Source organism: Fusarium vanettenii (genome assembly GCF_000151355.1).
Source record: "Fusarium vanettenii 77-13-4 chromosome 9 genomic scaffold NECHAsca_6_chr9_2_0, whole genome shotgun sequence".
NCBI classification, from domain to species: domain Eukaryota; kingdom Fungi; phylum Ascomycota; class Sordariomycetes; order Hypocreales; family Nectriaceae; genus Fusarium; species Fusarium vanettenii.
This window is the reverse complement of record NW_003315877.1, coordinates 1,408,474-1,427,437: the sequence shown is the minus strand read 5'-3', so window position 1 is coordinate 1,427,437 and position 18,964 is coordinate 1,408,474. Positions and strand designations below refer to the sequence as shown.

Below are 18,964 nucleotides of genomic sequence, written 5' to 3'. Positions count from 1 at the left end.
CAATGTGTAAAGAGTGTAGAAGCGACCGTGGGCATCGCGGGCATCAAGACCCAGTTAAGGCGGCGGGCGGAACGGGGATAGTGGTGGTAGCCCCGAGTATCACGGCCCGGGCTTTTGCGACGGTGCTTATCAAGTACAATTTCATCATCAATTGAGGGAGCTTGTGGAACCGGGGCCTCGGTCTCCGAGTACCGATCCCCCACTTTCCGGCATCAAGAGCCGGCCCCCACCGATGATGCCGAATCAGCGAGGGAGAATTGCTAAACAGATTCACAAGAGAAATAGATTGAGAGAATGATTGACATGGATTATGGATGCTAACAAGCCCTTGGTTAGCATTCATCTAAACTACAAAACCACGCTGTCTTCCAACTCCCTTCAACCCATACCAGATGCTACAATCTATCAAGTAAACCGAAATGCTATGTGCAGACAATCTCGAGTACACAACATCAATGAGCCTTGCGACTCTCTTCATCTCTCCCAGACACGTACTCCAAGCAAACCCACTATCGACACCAAATGAGCGTACAGCTTAGAATCCAAATCCCATACCCTTCTTGTCGCAGTATCCCGGAGCCTTGGGTTCGGCGTTGGCCCAGCTCAGCACAGTGAGACTCGTGGCATAGGCCATGGCGACGAAACCAAACACACACAGGATCATGTCAGACCACTTCCAGAACTTGTTGCGAGCGACGGCCTTGTAGTGAAGCATGGGCTAGTTGTCGTTAGCATTATGATCAATATACAAATCAATAAATAACTTACCGGATAGATGTAGACCAAGGGGATACAGGCAAAGTTGCCCACGAGAGCTACAAACTTGTCGAGATGATCCGCTCCAATCCAAGCGATGGCTGCGCACAGCATAACCACAAAGAATCGGAAAATGTTCTTCTGCCACTTGATCCAAGGGTTGTACTTGCCGCTGCGAGTGAACAACTCTGTCTCAGCGATACGGATGGCTGGGAAGATCTGCAGGGGCGTCGAGAGCAAGATGGCGACCGAGTAAAGGAACTGGACACCGTTGACCAGCTTGTTGTCCTGAGGAAGGTTGAGAAGCACCACAGTTTCCGTGTGAGATCCGTACGCGGCATAGGAGACAGCGCCCATTCCAATAAAGAGCACCGTGATGATGACCATGACGATAAGCAAGACCTTAGGAAACTTTTCGGGGTGCCTCATCGACTCTTGCACGGGAATAATAAGTCCGATACCCTCGAAAGTGAAAATGGCTGTTCCGATGAACAGAGTCCAGTCCTTCTCGTTGAACATGATGATGTCGGCAAGACCGTTCTCGCTGAGCGTCAGGATATCGTAGTATAGAAGATACGCTAGTCCAATAAGGATAAAGGCATCAGCAATAAGAGCTGTGAATCCAAGCTTTCCAATATCTCTCAGGAGAGAGAAAGGCAGGAAGATGACCATTTGCATCAGAATGAGCCATGGGACGCTAATTGACGTCTTGCAGTTGGACACGGCCCGGATAAACGCTTGGAGGTTTTCTGCAGTGAAAACGGTGTAGGCAGCCACAAAGCCAATCTGGCTGATGACGATGGATGCCAGAATAAGCGTTCGCATGTGCTTTCCATAGAGGGCGCCGCCAAGATCACCAAAGGAACCACCAACCCTCAGCTGGGTCCGGACGAGGAGCACGAAACAGTAATAGCTGAGCGCAGCAACGAAAAAGAGGACCAGGTTGCTGAAGAGCATGCCTCCGTTGAGAAACGCGCGAGGGAGGAACAGCACACCAGTACCCACGAACGACTTAAGGAGCAGAAGCGCCGCGTTCATGGGACTGTTGTTGCCGCTGCCGCCACGAACCTTTCGTCTGCGCCTACGTCTCGAGGGAGTCAATAGGGCGCTGTCTTCCATCGGTTCCCGTTCGTCTGCCGAGTCGTATTCGTCCGTATCCTCTCCCGATGAAAAGTACTCGTTGGGGCCCAGGTCTTCGTCATCCTCCTCTAGCTCTTCACCAGCGAAGTGGCCGTATATCGACAAAAACTCCAGGAAACTCGAGGTGAATAGCCTCTGCTGTCCGGCTGCGGGGGAATCGTAGCCATCCTCTAGGTGGCTTCCCTGACCGTTGGGACTTCGGGCAACGCGTCGAATGTGGTTTCTTCGGAAGCCACCAGGCACCTTGATTGAGTTGATGTCGAGAATCTCCGCCTCGGGTTCGGGTCTACCCAGGTCGAAACTCTTACTGCGCTGGTTCTTGGCCCTCGCTTCGGCTTGCTCAGTCCACTTGTAGATGCCGCGTGTGACGTCGCCGCCCTGCAATCGCAAGCTGGAAAATTCGTCGTCGTGCAAACCTGCTCCACCAATCTCGGGCTGCTTTCCTTTGGCGTTTCCCTTGATTGATGACTCTTCTGATACCGAGTTCTCATCCGTCGGCTGGACAAGATGGCGTTTGACAATCTCAGGATCTTCGTATGGCGCACTAGTGCCTAAGGCAGGCCGTGATCTTGAATCGAAGGAGCCATAGTTAGTCGGAGTACCTGAACCTCGACCGCCGAGGGCAGGAGACTGCGTTCGGATCGGAGGTGTTCCCAGACGCGCTGGGGTTCCGTGTCGCGGCGGAGACTGGCCTAGAGAGTTGGAGAGGGCTGCAGCGAGAGCAGATACACCAGGTCCTTGAACACTTGTACCAGTTCCCATCAGAGGAGTCAGCTCATCAAGGGCATCTGAACGCTCGCCCGCGTCGGGATGAGGCGAGGCTCCTCTTGGGGGCGGTGTGCCGAGTTGTTGGGATGGGATGGGAGATGCAAGTCGCGCCGTCAAGTCGGCTCGCGGAACCGAAGTGGAATACGATCGAGGCTGGCCGCCAGCTGGCGAAGCTGATCTGGCCGGTTGATCCAGGATATTTCTCGACGGTGAAGCCATGTTTGCTGTGATTCAGACCAGAAGAGGTCTTATCGCATAACCGGACGGTCGGTCAAGGTCTGGAGCTGTGGCGACGAGGAATGACGCAGAGCCAGGTCCTTATCTCCAGGCAGAGCGATCAATACGGTACAGTAAAAGCAATGACGACAAAGAATGATGACCAAAAGTGTCGCGAGGACAAATGTAAGACGGAGAGGACCGCAGGCTCAGATGACAGAGTCAATTGGAGCTTGGTTGGAGAGGGAGAGAGTGTGAGATAAAGGCAAGTTCGCTTCAGCTGGTGATGGGATGGGTGGGAAGCTGCCCTGCCCTGGTGGACGGGATGAAGCCCTCGGGCGGCGCAGGCGCAGTTTTGGGTCTGGTGACTAAGGCAGATGCCGGCTTAGCTAGGGCCTTTTAGTGGATGGGTTAGGTGCTGGGACCCCCAACTCGACGCGGGAAGCGAATCAGTCCAGGGGAGTGAGATCCAAGGCCTGGACTTGAATGGGTCCCACTGCACACCGTGACACCGACCTCGGGAGCTTAGCAGATTCAGCAGGCGGCAAGAGGAGGGGATATCTCACGAGTCAGAGTGATGGGAGTGAGAGGGACGAGTCATCTTATGTTGCAGCAGTGCTACTTGAGAGGGGAGCAAGTGGATGGATGGTTCGTGTTCTGACTAGATGTACGGAGCGAGCCCGAGTCCGAGCCCGTGGTGAGAGTGTTAACAGCAAACTGTGTTTGTGGAAGCTTCGGAGAACCTTGAAAAGGATCACGTCGGTTCTAGAGGGCAAATGATTGACTCGAAACTATTCCCAGCCTTTGTAGGCCAGTCAGTCCAGTCAAGGTTTGTCAAACCATGAAGCAACTGGAATAGCTGGTATCCGTCCACTAGCTTCAAGTTGACCCATGTGAGCTTCTACTGGCGCCTATAACACGCACAAAATAGAGCGATATACGAAACTAACCCCAATATCAAGTAAACCCTAGGCAGAAGGCCTCACCTTACCTCTGCATTCATAGCCTGAATTACATGCATGGTTTCCTGCTGCCGCTGGCTTGAGGACTGTGCAGACCCTGTCCAAGTGCCCCATCGAAATGCGTCACATCTGTCTGTCTGGCGGCTGCAGTCAGTCTGGCTCGTGGGGGTGTCACGATCATTCCCACAGTTTGGGTCAGATGAATCGACTCGGGTCACCTTGACATGTGAAGCCATTCCCAGGCCGCGAGTCCTCTGTTAAAGATCTCGATCCCCTCTCCCTTCCGTTCCGCTGGCGGCTGGTTCGTCTTGGACGGCGGGACAAGTGTGATCTTCGTAAACCCCTCCTCCGCTTCTCCGCTCTTCGGTTCAGTTATCGACGGTTTTCCTACCAGGATGAAACTTGAAAGATCATCTCCACCCGTAACCCAGCCGTGGCCTACGTCATTCGGCAGGATCCCGTCTGCAGCGCGTATCGCGATACTGCACTCACGCAACAAGATAAAGCGCCGTTTTCTGCACATGACGCGCTTCCCCACTGATCGGAGGTGATATTATCGCCTCTATTCGAGTAGATATCAAGATATTAACAAAACATTCATGATTCTTCATGATCTGAGCAGCACAAGCTGGCGTTGGGCAGCAGATGTTGGGCAACACAAGATCCATGGCAGGCGCTGGAATGGACGGGACTTTAGCGGGGAATGGACCCCGTGGACCCCTAAAGCGAAAAAGTGTCAACCTCTCGCACAGAGGGTTTCCCGCCATCCCATCCACATCCGCCGCCCAAGAAAACCCCCCGGCCGAGTTGTCCTACAAATCGTGCCCGGAATGCGTCCCCTGGGGTTGCTAGGGCGTCTCTGATTGGTCTTGATCGTCTCGAGATCGTCTTGGATTCGTAAACGATGGGACGGAGCTGCGGCTGCGCCAAAGGCGGCGACTCGGCTGTTATCCACCTTGACCACCACACCAACCACACCAGCATGCGAGACGGGGAGGCTTCAGCTTAGCTAGGAGCACTAACGACCGATTGCCTGATCTGCCCGACGGTTTGGCTGGAATATATCATACCTTGACTATCATTTCTCTCTCCTCTTTTTCCCCCTTGGTGTCACTTGTGTCTTCTCCCCTCTTTGTGTGTCTAGATGCTTCACCCGCTTACTATCGCGGGCTGCTTCTCTCGCTACTGACCGCTCGTCTGGTTGGCTTATCCTCATCTTGAGCCCACAACATGACGACGCCTCACCAGCCAGATGGCAAGGGGGCCGATAATGGAGGAGGACATGGAAGAGGCAGTATAGGCACGCTTCAGGAGAGGCGAGCGTCTGTCATGATGGAGCCCAGACACAACAACAAGCTGGGCACCGTGTCCGGAGTCTACATCCCCGTCTTTCTCAACATCATAAGCATTCTCATGTTCTTGCGGTTTGGTACCATCATTGGAAGTATCGGATTCATGGGAATTCTCGGTAAGCCCAATTATCAAGTTATCAACACATCAGTCATATACTAACCTCTCTCAAAGGACTTCTCGTCACAGCATATTGCATCGATCTTTTGACGACCCTTTCTTTGTCGGCAATTGCTTCAAATGGCGAGGTCAAAGGCGGAGGTGCCTACTATCTCATCTCGCGATCTCTCGGACCCGAGTTTGGCGGTTCCATTGGCATTCTCTTCTATCTTGCCCAGGTTCTCAATGCGAGTATGAACGTTGTTGGTCTCATTGACTGCATCCGCCTCAACATGGGTTCGGCTTTTCCTCAAGGATATTGGACTGGCTATGGTCTGCAGACTGCGGCTCTTGTTCTATGTACCGGCCTCTGTTTCCTTGGATCAGCTACCTTTTCTCGAGCCTCCAACGCGTTGCTAGCGATCTTGTGTCTTGCTATCATCAGCATCCCAGTTTCTGCCGTCTTCAAAACTCCTTTCCACGATAAGGAGCTCGGTATTCACTTTACCGGCCTTAGCCTCGATACGTTGACCGATAACTTCCTTCCCCATTTTGGCAGTCCCGCGTTCAAAGGTCTCGAGACGTTCCGTGACCTCTTTGGCATTCTTTTCCCGTATGGCATCAGACCCTCGAATATTCCAAATTGAAACTTGCTAACACATATCCAGTGCCACTTCCGGAATTTTTGCAGGAGCATCTATGTCTGGAGACCTAAAAGACCCAAGCAGATCCATTCCTCATGGAACACTATGGGCCATGTTGACAACCTTCATCGTCTATTTTGTCGTGATCCTTTCTCTAGCAGCGAGCACAACACACGCCTCGTTTCTGGCAAATCCGAATGCCATCTCGCTCACCAACTTATCTCAACCCGTTATTCTCGCTGGCGAATGTGCTGTCACCTTCTTCTCCGCTCTCATGGGTCTCATTGGAGCCTCCAAGCTATTCCAGGCATTTGCCAGAGACAAGCTTCTGCCAGGTCTCTCATTCTTTAGCAAGGGAACGAAACACGGTGATGAGCCTATTTATGCTCTGCTGTTGACATATGCGATTGCTCAGGTGGCTCTCCTAGCCGACCTCAACCAGATCGCCACCTTCATCTCCATGGGCTATCAGATGACCTTCTTCGTCATGAACCTCGCATGCTTCCTCCTCAAGATTGGCTCTGCTCCTAATTTCCGGCCGAGTTTCAAGTTTTTCAACTGGCAAACCGCATTCACAGCTGGCATGATGTCGGCCTTTGCCATGTTCTTCATCGACGAGACTTACGCCGCCATCGCAGTATCGGTTCTCGTCTTGCTATTCTTGCTCATCCACTACCTCAGTCCCCCAAAGCACTGGGGCGACGTATCCCAGAACCTCATCTATCACCAGGTGAGAAAGTACTTGTTGCGTCTCAGACCGGAACATATCAAGTTCTGGCGACCGCACATCATCCTTCTCATCAACGACCCAAGGCGTCAGACCAGACTGATACAGTTCTGCAACTCGCTGAAGAAGGGCTCTTTATACATCCTTGGGCATGTAATTGTGACGGACGACTTCAACACTGGGGTTCACGAAGCAAGACTGCAGCAACACGCTTGGACGAACTACATATCCGAGTTTTCCAGGATCAAAGCCTTTGTGCAACTAACAATGTCTCCTACTATCACCTGGGGGATCCGAAACCTGATCTTGTCGGCAGGACTCGGCGGAATGCGCCCCAATATTGCCGTCATGGGTTTCTACAACATGAATGAGCTACGAAAGTCAAGTAGTAAAGTCCGCGTTCCAGATATCCCCGCTTCTCCTTCGACTCAGATGCGCCGGCCCCCAAAGTCTGAAGGAAAAGCACCCCAACGTCGGCGAGGAGACACATCAGCAAGATTGTTGGAGGGCTTCCTCCCCACTGATGTGATCCGGACCGAGGATTTGATGTCCCCAACGCAATACCTGACGATCATTGAAGATCTGGCGCTCCGATATCGACTTAACATTGCGGTGGGATACGGCTTTGATAAGCTAGAAACCCCTAGGAAGGATGGAAACGTTAAAAAGTACATCGATCTTTGGCCTATTCAAATGTCGGCTGAAGTTACAGCCGAAGGGAAGAGTTTGCTAACAACCAACTTTGACACTTGTGAGTATATGATCTGTTAAGGTGAACTCAACAAGCTTACAAATAGTAGATACCCTCATTCTGCAACTCGGACATATCCTTCACAGCGTCCAGGCTTGGAAACAATCTTACACACTGCGAGTCATGGTGTTTGTTGAGTATGAGAGCGAGGTACATGAGGAGTACAGTCGAGTGCTGGCTCTCCTCGAAAAGCTGCGAATTGATGCTGAAGTCAAGGTTTTTTGCTTGGCTTCAGGCGAACTAAACACTTACGAGCTCATTATTCACGGAGCAAGCCACGACATAGATTGGGAAATTATGGTCAACGACACCCTCCGAGACGAAGAATGGTGGGATGATCTACAAATGTACCGAGGACGAGCAGACAACATGACTTCTGCCCAAGAGTTTGACCATCTGGCGCACATTTTTGACTCTACATCTGGAAGACCTGGTGTGTATAATCCACACGAGGAGCTCTATGAGCGGCGACGTGCGAGTGTGGTGGAGGTTCCCGAGATGCCCAGGCGACCGGCCATTAGTATGCTTTCAAAGATGGGCGTAAATATGGGGATTCACACACATCACCTCCCAGATGACGCCTTGGATGAGTCGAGCAGCGACGACGAAGACATCGATGACCAATCTACAACGGATCTGGATGAGGAGATGGGCTACAATTACGGCTTCTCAAATGCCGTTGACGATGATAGCGTTGGACCAAGTGACCCAGCACAACGGCCATTATTGTCACACACAGATCGTCAAGAGTCTGATGACAGGGTACACGGGGACTTTTGGGAACGATTTGGCCGGCGCCGGAGGTCCAACACGACTGGTGATACAACTGCTACATCGTACGGCACAATGTCCTCCTCTGCAACAGTCAAAGGTGTTGGATTGGGTCAGTCGACACAACTCTCAGTTTCCCAACCTGCAGAAGCAACTGGATCACGATCGGATCATTTACCGCGCCAAGATAGCGGGAGAGTTCAGCTCGAGCCGTTTCCAACTCTTGGGTCGAGAGAGACAACGGAAGTTTCGGCACAGGTCCCCCGCGTGCGCCCGCCGAGCCCTTCAAGGGGAGACACTGTGCGGCCATATCGCAGTGGCGCATCGACACCGGGGAGGCCAAATCTCTCCAGGCAATCATCAGCCGTGAGGTTCTCCAGCCGGCCGGTTCCTGAGACAAAGATAGCATCCGAGGCAGAGGGGACAACCATCAGCTTTGCGCCACCGTCTAGCTCTGAATCGGAAACACCAAAAGCCGGGCCGCCACGGCCGAGCTACTCGCGGCAATCATCGCTGGGCAAGTTCTCCAGTCGCCCTATGCCTGATACTCGGTTGGCAACTGGTGAGGAGGAGGGGAGGACGATATCTTTTGCAGAGCAACCCGTATATCACCCGCCTTCAACGAGTCAATCTCGATACAATTCTCGGCGCAACTCGCAAGGATCAAGGGATGGAAGAGGTGAAGGTTCTCGGGTTCCTGAGATGCTGGAGAGGTATAGACTGGGGTCGCAAGTGGAGGAGGAGGAGGAGCCAAGCCCGGCTTACACGGCGCAGGGGGTGGAGCTGTCATTCAACGAGTTGCCAAGCAGGGCCCAGCACCTCATTCTCAACGAACTGATGCGCCAGCACTCCAAGGAAACGGCCGTGCTGCTCAGCACTCTTCCGATTCCCTCGGAAGGAACCAGCTTGGACGAGGTGGCAACGGTGCAGTACCTGTCGGATGTGGAGGTGCTGTGCAACGAGTTGCCACCGACTCTGATGGTCCTGAGCAACAACATGACGGTAACTGTCAGCCTCTAAAACAAAGGCCCAGGAACAAAGCCGGGGCATTCCCACGGATGACAGACTGGAATGGTCAGCTCGGGCGCACGGGTCCAGGCTAGGCACAAAGTATGCGTGAGAAGATTTGGTCGCTTGGCGACAGCCGAGTCATGGCCAACAAAGGATTTAGCCAGGCACAGCCATGCTCGAGGACCGGCTCCGAGGCGTCGGGTATCACCTAGATCCATGGGGCAGGGTCCAGAGAGACTATAGAGACTCGATATAGTTTTTGCGAATTCTCGTCCACGGCGTCTAGCATTTCAGGGGCAAGATGCATCGGAATGGTATCTGATGTTCTGGCTATCACCAACAAGACGACAGTGGCTTCTTGTGGTATGCGTGGTGAACGCGTGGCTCACGGTAGGCTCAGGTACAGGAACAGGAAGCCTTTTTTTTTTTTGTCTGCAACTTTTATTAGAAGCAGAGACTTGTCTTGGTGCTCGGGCTTCTCTGCGACCTGGTTGTCACGAGGCTGAACTATTACTATTACTGTACTGTTCATGTTCAGTAAAGGCACCTGCAGCGTCATGCCATGTTACCCAAACCGCAGCGTTGGGAGCAAACTCTTTTTTTTCTTTGTTCTCCTCCCCCCCTCCAACTCCTACACAGTTACTGCAACAACCCGCACATGACGAACCGACGGGTAGCATCCATTTCTGATCGGAGGCTCCGATTCCACCCTGGGGCGAGAGGGTGGCTTCGTACTAGACGCACAAGGTTTGCCCAGTCCTTCAACCACGAGAACTCTATCCAGCCGTGTTCAGAGCCGCCCGCCCACTCTTGAGCCGTTCTATCAGACATTGCATTCCAGTCCAACAAGACTTGACAGGTTCTGGGGGCACAAGCGAAGGGGAAATTCCCACCGCGTAATTACTTATAACTTGGCAGGTATTTTTTTTATGAAACATTATCCCGCCTTCTTTGTCTCGGAGCTCAACAACTCTTCCTCTCCTCAACTTTCCCTCACACATCATCCTCTGCGATGCCTTCACGCAGCAGCAGCAGAAGCAGTAACCCCAGCGAGGACAACATCAAGTTTAGCTGGAAGGATCAGCTCTCGCCGAGGCTCATTGGGCTCCGGGGCTTCAGACGAGCCTCGGAGTCGACGGCCAAGATGAGGGATTCCGAGAACAGGCAGTTCACCATGATGCACTTCCCCGACCGCCCCACCAGGAGGATCACAGAGGCTGAGATCCCCAGCGAGGAGGAGTGCAAGCAGTACCTCATCCGGATGAGGAAGGCTTCCTTTGCTGAGCAGCTCCAGCGCCGGAAGGAGGAGCAGGAGCATCATTCGCCTCCTCCTCCGGAGCCGCCGTTGAGGTCTACTTTTGGACCGTTTACGGCACCGTTTCTACCGCTTACACCCGCCCAGGAGGAGGAGAGCCCGTTCGACACCGGTGCCCAGGATGACAATACAGCAACTGGAGACTTCCTCCGGGTCCCAGATGATGACGCTCGCATTAGCAACATTACCGAGGAGGGCTTCAACCTAGCCAGGGAGAACTCGCCTCAACCCGTCATCATCAGTGAGGCCAAGACAGTCAGACTCGAGCGTGTTGACAATCTCTCTCCCGGAGGAAGTCCCGATGCATCACCAACCTCATCCCCTCGGGTCACCGAGGTACCTCGAGAGTGGTCCAAGAGGAAACAATCCGTCCAAATGGTTGCCATCCAGCGAACATCTGACTTTCAAAAGAGGAAGCAATCCGTCCAGACCGTTCTCATCCGTCGACCTTCGCGTGCCGTTCATGATGCCCTCAACTCTCATCCCGTGCACCCTCATCTACCATCTATCAACGTCCACATCCGACAAGACAGCAGCTCAGACCTTCTTTGCAGAGTGTGTCATGTCGGCCTTGCTGAGAACTCGGGCACCTGCTCAACTTGCGGTGAGGAGTACTCGGCCCCAACCAGTCCATCGCAGTCTCACCATGACCTCCCCGGCGCCAACTTCTCCCGACCTCAGTATAAGCAACCTCAGCCTATCAAGAAGTACCACCGCCCTCCTCCGCTCATCCCTCAGTCCCTCGATACCATTGCGAGCCTCCACCGCCCTTCAGCCTCTCTCACATCCGACCCAGAGGCCAACCAGCTGTCACCACCGCCATCACCTCGATCTCCGAGCAGCGCCACGCACCCGACCCAAAAGGTGTTGACGATTGCCGATGCACCTCCGACACCTCTCTCGGCTCTCCCTACACCAGAGGTGCTGAAGCGATTCCAGCAAGAGATTGATAGCAAGGCTAGGGCTGAGGGCGGTTCCATGTTTGGCGATCCCTGGAACGTCAGGCCGACAGCCGAAGAGAGCAAGTCATTCGAGGATGCCTGGGACAGGAAGGAAAGTGGCACAGAGAGCGATGTTTACGAAGACGACTGGGCCGACTACTACTTTGACGAGGGCAACTTTGACGCCGGACGACGGAAGCAGACCAAGGTGACGACTCCAGAGGTGCAAGGTTTCATGCAGAGAGAGTTGAGCTTGGATGAGTATGACGGGGCATTTGCCAGCCCTGTTAATCCGGGACCGGGCTGGATATAGACTGTTCATGTAGATTGGGAGGGCTATGTACGTTTTATGTGATGGTGGTTGTGGATCTTGTTGTATTCAGTAGGTAGCGTGTGGCGTCCTGTATTCCATCTTATCTAGGTAGCAAGCGTTCTTTTCATTCAAAACCAGAGAGTCTATACTCTATCCAATTCATCCCAACTTTTTTTCATGTCTTCGTGATATCCTCTGCTTCATCTCATCTAGTCTACACCACCAACATCTATCTTCTATTCTCTATAGTATTCTCCTAACGGTCAAACCACTGGCGTCACCTCCCTCAAGCTGGATAAAGTTGCCAGTCTCCAGCTTCTTCTTCCACTTGCCGCTCTCATATCGAGCGAGGATCATGGTCATGCGCAGCGTGACATCGCTGCTCGAGTCGTGCTCCTGAAGCGCCTCAGCGACAGGTGTGAAAGTCCAGCGGCCAAAAGCCCAATTGAGGATGTACCTCCCCGAAGCGCTATCCTCGGGCTTGGGGATATCCGGGTCTGAGTTTGTGGGGGTTGAGGAGAGTGACACGAGGGCCTTGATGCGGTAGGCCTCATCCTTGGGCGCCGCGGAGAGGAAGGTGATGAGCTTGTCGGTGGAGATGCGTGCTGAGGGGTCTTCGGCCTTGAGCTCGATAGAGAGAACTTCGACTTCGTTCTGGTGGGTGTGAGAGTGTCCGTTGGTCTTGTCACCGTTGGAGTGGTTGTGGCTGTGGCCGTTGGTCTGGTTGACCTCTGCCTCGGTCAACTCCTGTGCAAGACCTCCATCGACACCAAAGACTAGATCCATAGCCACACAACCCTTGTCGCTCTTGACTTTGGCCACATCCACCTCGAGGTCGCCGACTCGGTCGAGGCACTCATCGTATCGCAGTTCGCCGGCATTCTCCCACTTGTTGAAGACGATCAGATCCGTGTATCGCGCCTGGATGCGGGCCGTGTAGCTTGTATCCTCATAACCCTGCCAGTTCTCGACATCAATAACACTGATGACACCATCAAGAACATACTTGCCCGAGTCGCGAGCAAGCCTGTTAACCTCGAGAGCAAGCGTAGCCGGAAACGCAGAACCGCTCGTCTCAATAACGATGCGATCGGGACGAACGCTCTCCTCGAGCTCCTTGAGCGCAGGGCCCAGCTGTCCGACGAGGTTACAGCAGATGCACCCGTTGAGGAGCTCCTGGACACCCGAGATGGCAGAGTTTGCGGCGAGCTGAGAGTCGACGGCGAGGTCGCCAAACTCGTTCTTGAGGAGGGCAAGCTTGTAGTCTGGGTTCTGGGCGCGGAGTTGGGGGATGAGGTTGAGGATGAGGGTTGTCTTTCCGGAGCCGAGGAAGCCGGTGATGATGGTGATGGGAATCGGTGCCATCTTGGAAGTGTCTCTATGTCTCGTCAAACAAACAGAAAAAAAAAAAGACTGTAGGTTGTACCCTGAGAAAATACCCCTCGGAGCGGTATCAAAAGTTGGTGATGGTCAGCCCATGAGCGTCTACCGATAAGATAGCATTTTTCTTATCGGGACTTATCGGGGAGGAGGGACATGACCCCGCGGTCTCTGCGACTTGACGTCACCCTCCATGATTTGCAGCTACGGAATTGGATTGGGTTTCACGATCCATCGATTGCGTATGCCGAGATGAGAACAAGGAATTTTGATGTGATACAGGGATAAGAAGATAACTGCCGGCTTGTCCTCTCATTTCCAGATCTTGAATCTTTAAACTTCTCCCTTCAACAGGAAATTGAGATTATTCACACAAGCAAACATGACGTCCCAAGAATATGGTCCGGCCAAAGATGCTCAGCAAGAGACCTTCAAGGAGCAGCTCGACAAGGCTGCGGAGGATACTCGAGCTGCAGAGAACCAAAAGCCGAACCCCATTGTCGAGAAGAGTAAGATCACCTGAATCTCACATCGAACTGTTACCTGACACATTGCAGTCACTGAATACGTCCCCGCTGCCGCCAAAATCCTACCTGGGAAGCAGAGCCCGTCTAGAGACGAAGTCAAGCCAGATGGTCCACCAGAGCGACCTACTCATGATGACAAGATTGAAGAGTTTGTGAGGGACCAGCATCGAAGCCAGGGCACAGACGGCATCCTTGGTTCCTCCCCCAACGACGAGTGATGGATGAACAGTCTTTGCTGTATCGAGACATGATTGTACTTTTAGGGTTATTGGCGAAAACGATGCGACGGCCGTATTGAATGAATACATGTATCAATCACATGCAGCTCATGATGTGTCTGGGTGATGTTGGCTGCTGCCACGCCGTAAAGGATCCATTGCGCTTTGGCTTGGTCGCCAGGACAATCACCTCAACCCAACAGACCTTTACCATCATGAAGTCAGAGCGACAATCATGACAAGGTTGCATTGACAAGTTGGTCAAGCTGATTCACGGAACACGGCATGCGGCTCAACAACGTCGCGCGCCGCAAATTCTGCTCGGACCCGCTTCAAGATCAACGAGATTTTCGCGTCCACGAGCTTCAACCGCGCCAGATCATGGCTCGAACGGTCTAGCACCGATTTACCAAGCGCACACAAGCGCGCTTGCATGAAAGACAAATTCTACGAATTGGAATGTCCCCCCTTCTTGGCATTAACCGTCCACGGACTCATACTGCAGAAACAGAAGAGGTAACGGCAAATTTCCTATATCCAAGGGTTTTACTCTTCTGAGCGTTTCCCGCTAGGGGAAAGGCAACGCGACACCGTGGGTGTTTGGACCGCGGAGGGTCCCGGGTGAAGGTCGTGGCAGCTCAGTTGGCTTTTTGATAAAGAAGAAAGAAAGAAAAGAAGACTGAAAAGTTGGAGTGGTGGTTGAGATTATAAAGGCAGCCACACCTGCGCTAGGCCGGTTTAGGTGCTTAGTCATGTAACTCTCCAGCGCCGTCCGCGGCGGTTCAGTTGGTGGATGCATCGCGGGGTGCTCTAATTCGGACGAGTTCAGTACCCTACACTCAACCTCAACTCCAACTTTTATGACATATAATCGTAGTTCACCTATGTTCTATCGAGATATCCTGAAATATGTAGGCATGAGGGCTTAGGGAGAATAATTCGTACTTGATATGGTCTTCGTACGGCCCCCCAACTCAGACCCCTCCTTTTTACAATGCACAACCTTGAGTGCAAACGATCTCCATCACATCGTCTAGGTAGTTGAAACAAACCGCAGAAACATGGCAACATCCGCCCCATTGCGGCTCTGGCAAGCCCGTGCAAGTCAGTAGAGTCCCTCTCATAGCGCGCGACGATCAAAACCATATGGCGTAGCCCAAGGCATTGCGTACCATGCAAACATGGGCGGCTGCTGACCCCAAGGGAAAGCGTGTCGAGGATGGAGGGGCACCCTGTCGAAAAGTTGATGCTCCTCGAAGGACTCAGAATCTGCCCGACATCATCCATAAGCTTCACAATAAACAACAGCTTGGAGAAATAAACCAACCTCGCCGAGTTTGTCTATGCGAACTGCTACTTCTTCGTCTCCGCTTTACCCACATGTGCCAAAACACCAAGACAAAGGTGGGAATGTTGATGAAGACACCGACAATGGCGATGACGGCCTCGGCAGACAGGACCATTATCCGACTCTCGATTCTGGATTGGTGTTAATAGTATATTAGGAATTCGCTGCGCTTGAGAAATGGAGAGTGGTCCAGGAATCATAGGAATGCACCTTGATTGAAACTGGGTTTTTAACTACCTACCTACCTGCACAAAGCAGGCTGTCCAGCGGGGGACATAAAACACGAGACTCAGGAAGGTGAGGGCACAGCCAATTCAGTCTCGTCCATGTATTTTGTCCCCCCGCTAGGCTGTGTTCATTTCTATTGTCGATTGCACTACCCATTCTGGAAATCGCGGGTGAGGCAGTTTTCCCTGTCGCCCTCGCCTTCTCGGACATAAAGACCTCGCCGACCGTTAGGCACACACCCTCCATCCCTCACCCACCCATCATTGATTCCCGCACCGCAAGCGGCGCTGGACAGTTGATAGAAAACCCTCTGAGCTCTGTAGTGAAGGTAACATTGGTTGTTGTGACTTGCCGACTCTGGTTGTTGGCCTGTATAGAGCTTTCTTGACTCGACGGTTGATTTCATCTCGTCTACTGCATATGCTTTTCTAGCACTTTACGTATTTTATACATTTAGTGCTTTTGGGTCATAAATATTGCGTTTCATTGTAGAAACAAAACTCTTATCTAATCTTGGCAATGCGTGAGCGAAGTAGCATCTGGACCACAAGGATCCAAGTAGAATGACCAGAGCGCCCAAAACTGGAACATCATCAAGACCCTGCCAGATGCCGTTCATGCCCCACCCAATTTTTGCACATATTGCAAAAAGTCAGGGTCTATTTCTTCACATTTGGTCAAAAATTACCCCAGACTTTTTACATTCTGGTGTTTTTTTAATGTGCCAAAATTGACAAGTGCTGAACACATCATGCAGGCAGGACCAGGAGAGAACGGCGGTGTAAAGGCAGAAGGAAAAGGAACGTCGGCATCGAGTCCGCTCAACATCTCATTTCATCGCTAACGATAAGTTAAGTCGGGGGTTGTGAACCCCTTGTTTCTTGACCCCCCTTGGTCAGCGGATTAATTCGGTTGGCTGTTGAACTTCGATATTTTATTCTTCTGATCGAATCCAATCGGTGGACCTTACCCTGCTCCAAAAACCAGGGGGGTTCACAACCCCCCGACTTAACTTACCGACCTCGGTCACAGCGTAGTTTGTGGCACAACAAACCCTTTCCCCTTATCGTTATGTTATTGAAGCTTGGGAATACGTTTTCGTTGTCTTACTGCGGTTGGGTTGCTCTGATGCCCTTCCTGATCCTCCATCGAATACTTTTGACCAAGTGCATTTGTGCTTCTGGGTTGGGGAACAGGGACTGAACTGTTTTCTCATAAGCAATTTGACGGTGCGAAAGCTTTTAGGTCATGGTACTATGATCAATAAGAATGCCACTTATGTAGCGCGCATTTACGAGCTTCACATCAGTTGAACCTAGATAACACAACAAGCTATGGAGTTACTCTGACAAAGTGGTTCATTGAATACGTCTAAGTGATAAGTTATTATAGAGACATCCAGTCCCAGGCCCCCAAAAACTCCGTCTCATGGCTTCCTCAACCCTTTGCCTAGCAGTTCTGTACCGACCTCTGTGATGAGCTTCTCATCCGGAAACTTGGACTTCTTGGCCAGAATGCTATCCTCCGCCCCCACTGCCTGAAGAAGATCGGGCAGTTCTCCATCAAGAGCCGTGCCGTAGACGAGATGTCCTAAAGCCAGTAGCATGCCATGCAGCGCATCTGCTGATTGCTCTTCTAGTGTAATGGCCTCCACAACAGACGCAGCCAACTCTAGCTCGTCATCTCCTGAGAGAGTTGGCTTGGAGTTCGTTCTGGCTCGTCGATTCGCTAGAGATAAGTTGAACAGAAGGGACGAGGTTGCAACCCTCACGTTGTTATGGCCTTCATCGAGGAAGCTAGATGAGACTAGCAGAATGATGGCAGAGCGTAGATTGCTGTCTTTCATGATTTCCTCTGGGAATAGAGGCGTCGAGAAGAAGTTGCAGGCCATTTGCACTGTAACCAAGCGTAGTGCATATGGGCACTCTGTCTGCTTGTTGACGAGGTCTAGGACAGCTCTGACGGTTTCGTGACCCCTTTCCTCAGCGAAATAGCCGCTGACTCTGGGGTCAGATAGGGAACACCTGAACAAGTCCACAATCGTGAAGAGAGTATTGATAGGCAGTGATGAGACGGTGTCCTTTACAAGGCTCGACAGATGGCTCATCTCAGGCACAACGGCACTTGATGGTCCATCCTTGGCACGGTCTTCAAGATACTGCTTGAGAGCCTTGACTTCGGGCTTGCTCGCAACCTCATTGCCCATCTTGACCAGGAGCTTATCCAATGGGGGAACCTTGGCGTATAGGACTGGCTTTGCGTCGGGGTTTGCAAAAGTTGGAAGTCGGAGCTTCTCATGCGGGTGAAGTGGAAAGGCCATTTGAACGAGGAGATTGACATTCCCGCGAAGAGCTGCTTGGTCGGCTCCCGACCATCGATTCTCTTGCTCTCCCCGTAGAAATGTGATGATGGTTGGCGTGGCGCTGATAGAATACTGACTGGCAATCTGATGCGCTTGGGGCTTGGATATGTCGATCTTGATCAGCGTGGCTTTATCCCCAACCTCTTGGGCAAGCTCGTCGTATATCGGGTACAGAAGTTTGCAGGGAGGGCATGTAGCTGAAGTGAAAAAGACAGCCGCGCATGAGCTTCTTGCAGCTTCCATAAGATGATTAAACTCGGCAAGATTGGTGACATTCTTGACGCTGTGTTTTGGAGCCGCGGGTGTCTGGGCGCTTTGCTGAAGGCCAAGGATGGAGCCGTTTTGCCTCCCAGCATTGACTCCCTGAGTGAGCTGGGGAAGAAGCATACGACCCATGGGTGAGTCAAGGACAGCCTGAGGCATCTTGACGATGTGTTCCGGGATGCCTTTTCCAATGAGGAAATTTGAGAATGAGTCGCTAAAGTTGTTGCAGTTGTGATGGAAGAGGTCATAGGCCTGAGCAGGTTAGCTGGCTGGATAATACTGACGAATGATGGTCTGAACAGGTACCTCTAGCGTAAAGATAGGTCGAAGGGAGTCTAGGAATTCTTCTATCACGTCCATGGGCAAGTTTGTAGTACCCAGGTGTATCTTCTCCAAGGGCTGGCCGAGGTGTGATGAGCCGGGGGCAATAGCAATGATGCCACCATCGTAGACGTATTCCCGACCATTGAGCTCGATTGATGTGTGATAGATGGCGTCAAGCTGGAAACCGAGAAGCCCTGCAGACATCTGACGGGCCAAGCCCCGTGAGAGGTCGTATACGAGCAGGTGGACGTCCATGTCGTCGATTCAGGTGGGACGAGCCTTTGGACCCAATGCCAAGTTGGTAGGGCTGGCAGGCGCGGCAAGCGCTAATGAGGCGGGAAGAGGATCGCGGCAAATATCTCTAGAGGTTTCAACTGGAAAGGCGATGGTTTGTACAGTTGCTAAGTTGCGAATAGGTTGTCTTGGATGAAGTGTTAACAAAGATGGAAGTTAACCTGGCTTGAGGAGCAGGCAACACAGGCCTACGTCTTGAGGACGACTGGAACATTCTGAGGTGCTGACTGATGCTCCTTCTCAGATAACGAGTCA

General features: G+C 52.3%; 6 protein-coding genes across 6 annotated transcripts; 2 read left to right on the top strand and 4 right to left on the bottom strand.

Moving 5' to 3' along the window:
• Positions 1 to 286: 286 nt before the first annotated feature.
• NECHADRAFT_63723 (uncharacterized protein) lies at positions 287 to 2,841 on the bottom strand. The gene is made up of 2 exons (XM_003050089.1): positions 769 to 2,841; positions 287 to 718 (listed from the first exon to the last, which is right to left on the bottom strand). Exons 1-2 carry the CDS (start codon positions 2,656 to 2,658, stop codon positions 536 to 538), a joined length of 2,073 nt encoding a protein of 690 aa, XP_003050135.1. The 5' UTR covers positions 2,659 to 2,841; the 3' UTR covers positions 287 to 535.
• A 2,140-nt stretch (positions 2,842 to 4,981) lies between these two features.
• Positions 4,982 to 9,204, top strand: NECHADRAFT_71991 (uncharacterized protein; the record flags this gene model as incomplete). The annotated part of the gene is made up of 5 exons (XM_003050484.1): positions 4,982 to 5,310; positions 5,367 to 5,904; positions 5,960 to 7,413; positions 7,463 to 8,286; positions 8,443 to 9,204. The coding sequence occupies exons 1-5, from the start codon at positions 5,073 to 5,075 to the stop codon at positions 9,202 to 9,204; spliced, it is 3,816 nt and encodes a 1,271-aa protein (XP_003050530.1). The 5' UTR covers positions 4,982 to 5,072.
• A 2,088-nt stretch (positions 9,205 to 11,292) lies between these two features.
• On the bottom strand, positions 11,293 to 13,162 carry NECHADRAFT_71988 (uncharacterized protein). Its single transcript, XM_003050088.1, has one exon. It carries the CDS (start codon positions 13,127 to 13,129, stop codon positions 12,008 to 12,010), a length of 1,122 nt encoding a protein of 373 aa, XP_003050134.1. The 5' UTR covers positions 13,130 to 13,162; the 3' UTR covers positions 11,293 to 12,007.
• A 333-nt stretch (positions 13,163 to 13,495) lies between these two features.
• Positions 13,496 to 13,995, top strand: NECHADRAFT_101685 (uncharacterized protein). The gene is made up of 2 exons (XM_003050483.1): positions 13,496 to 13,653; positions 13,702 to 13,995. The coding sequence occupies exons 1-2, from the start codon at positions 13,527 to 13,529 to the stop codon at positions 13,887 to 13,889; spliced, it is 315 nt and encodes a 104-aa protein (XP_003050529.1). The 5' UTR covers positions 13,496 to 13,526; the 3' UTR covers positions 13,890 to 13,995.
• A 1,014-nt stretch (positions 13,996 to 15,009) lies between these two features.
• Positions 15,010 to 15,871, bottom strand: NECHADRAFT_84941 (uncharacterized protein; the record flags this gene model as incomplete). Its single annotated transcript, XM_003050087.1, has 3 exons — positions 15,010 to 15,158; positions 15,217 to 15,368; positions 15,705 to 15,871. 3 exons carry the CDS (start codon positions 15,869 to 15,871, stop codon positions 15,010 to 15,012), a joined length of 468 nt encoding a protein of 155 aa, XP_003050133.1.
• A 1,020-nt stretch (positions 15,872 to 16,891) lies between these two features.
• On the bottom strand, positions 16,892 to 18,670 carry NECHADRAFT_49272 (uncharacterized protein; the record flags this gene model as incomplete). The annotated part of the gene is made up of 2 exons (XM_003050086.1): positions 16,892 to 18,343; positions 18,398 to 18,670. The coding sequence occupies 2 exons, from the start codon at positions 18,668 to 18,670 to the stop codon at positions 16,892 to 16,894; spliced, it is 1,725 nt and encodes a 574-aa protein (XP_003050132.1).
• Between the last annotated feature and the right edge of the window lie 294 nt (positions 18,671 to 18,964).

Bases quoted from the DNA above. Each gene is read 5' to 3' on its own strand.
- NECHADRAFT_63723 (XM_003050089.1), bottom strand. From the start codon at position 2,658: ATGGGAACTGGTACAAGTGTTCAAGGACCTGGTGTATCTGCTCTCGCT. The intron at 719-768 runs GTAAGTTATTTA...AACGACAACTAG, and splicing joins CCTTGGTCTACATCTATCCG to CCCATGCTTCACTACAAGGC.
- NECHADRAFT_101685 (XM_003050483.1), top strand. From the start codon at position 13,527: ATGACGTCCCAAGAATATGGTCCGGCCAAAGATGCTCAGCAAGAGACC. The intron at 13,654-13,701 runs GTAAGATCACCT...GACACATTGCAG, and splicing joins GAACCCCATTGTCGAGAAGA to TCACTGAATACGTCCCCGCT.
- NECHADRAFT_71988 (XM_003050088.1), bottom strand. From the start codon at position 13,129: ATGGCACCGATTCCCATCACCATCATCACCGGCTTCCTCGGCTCCGGA.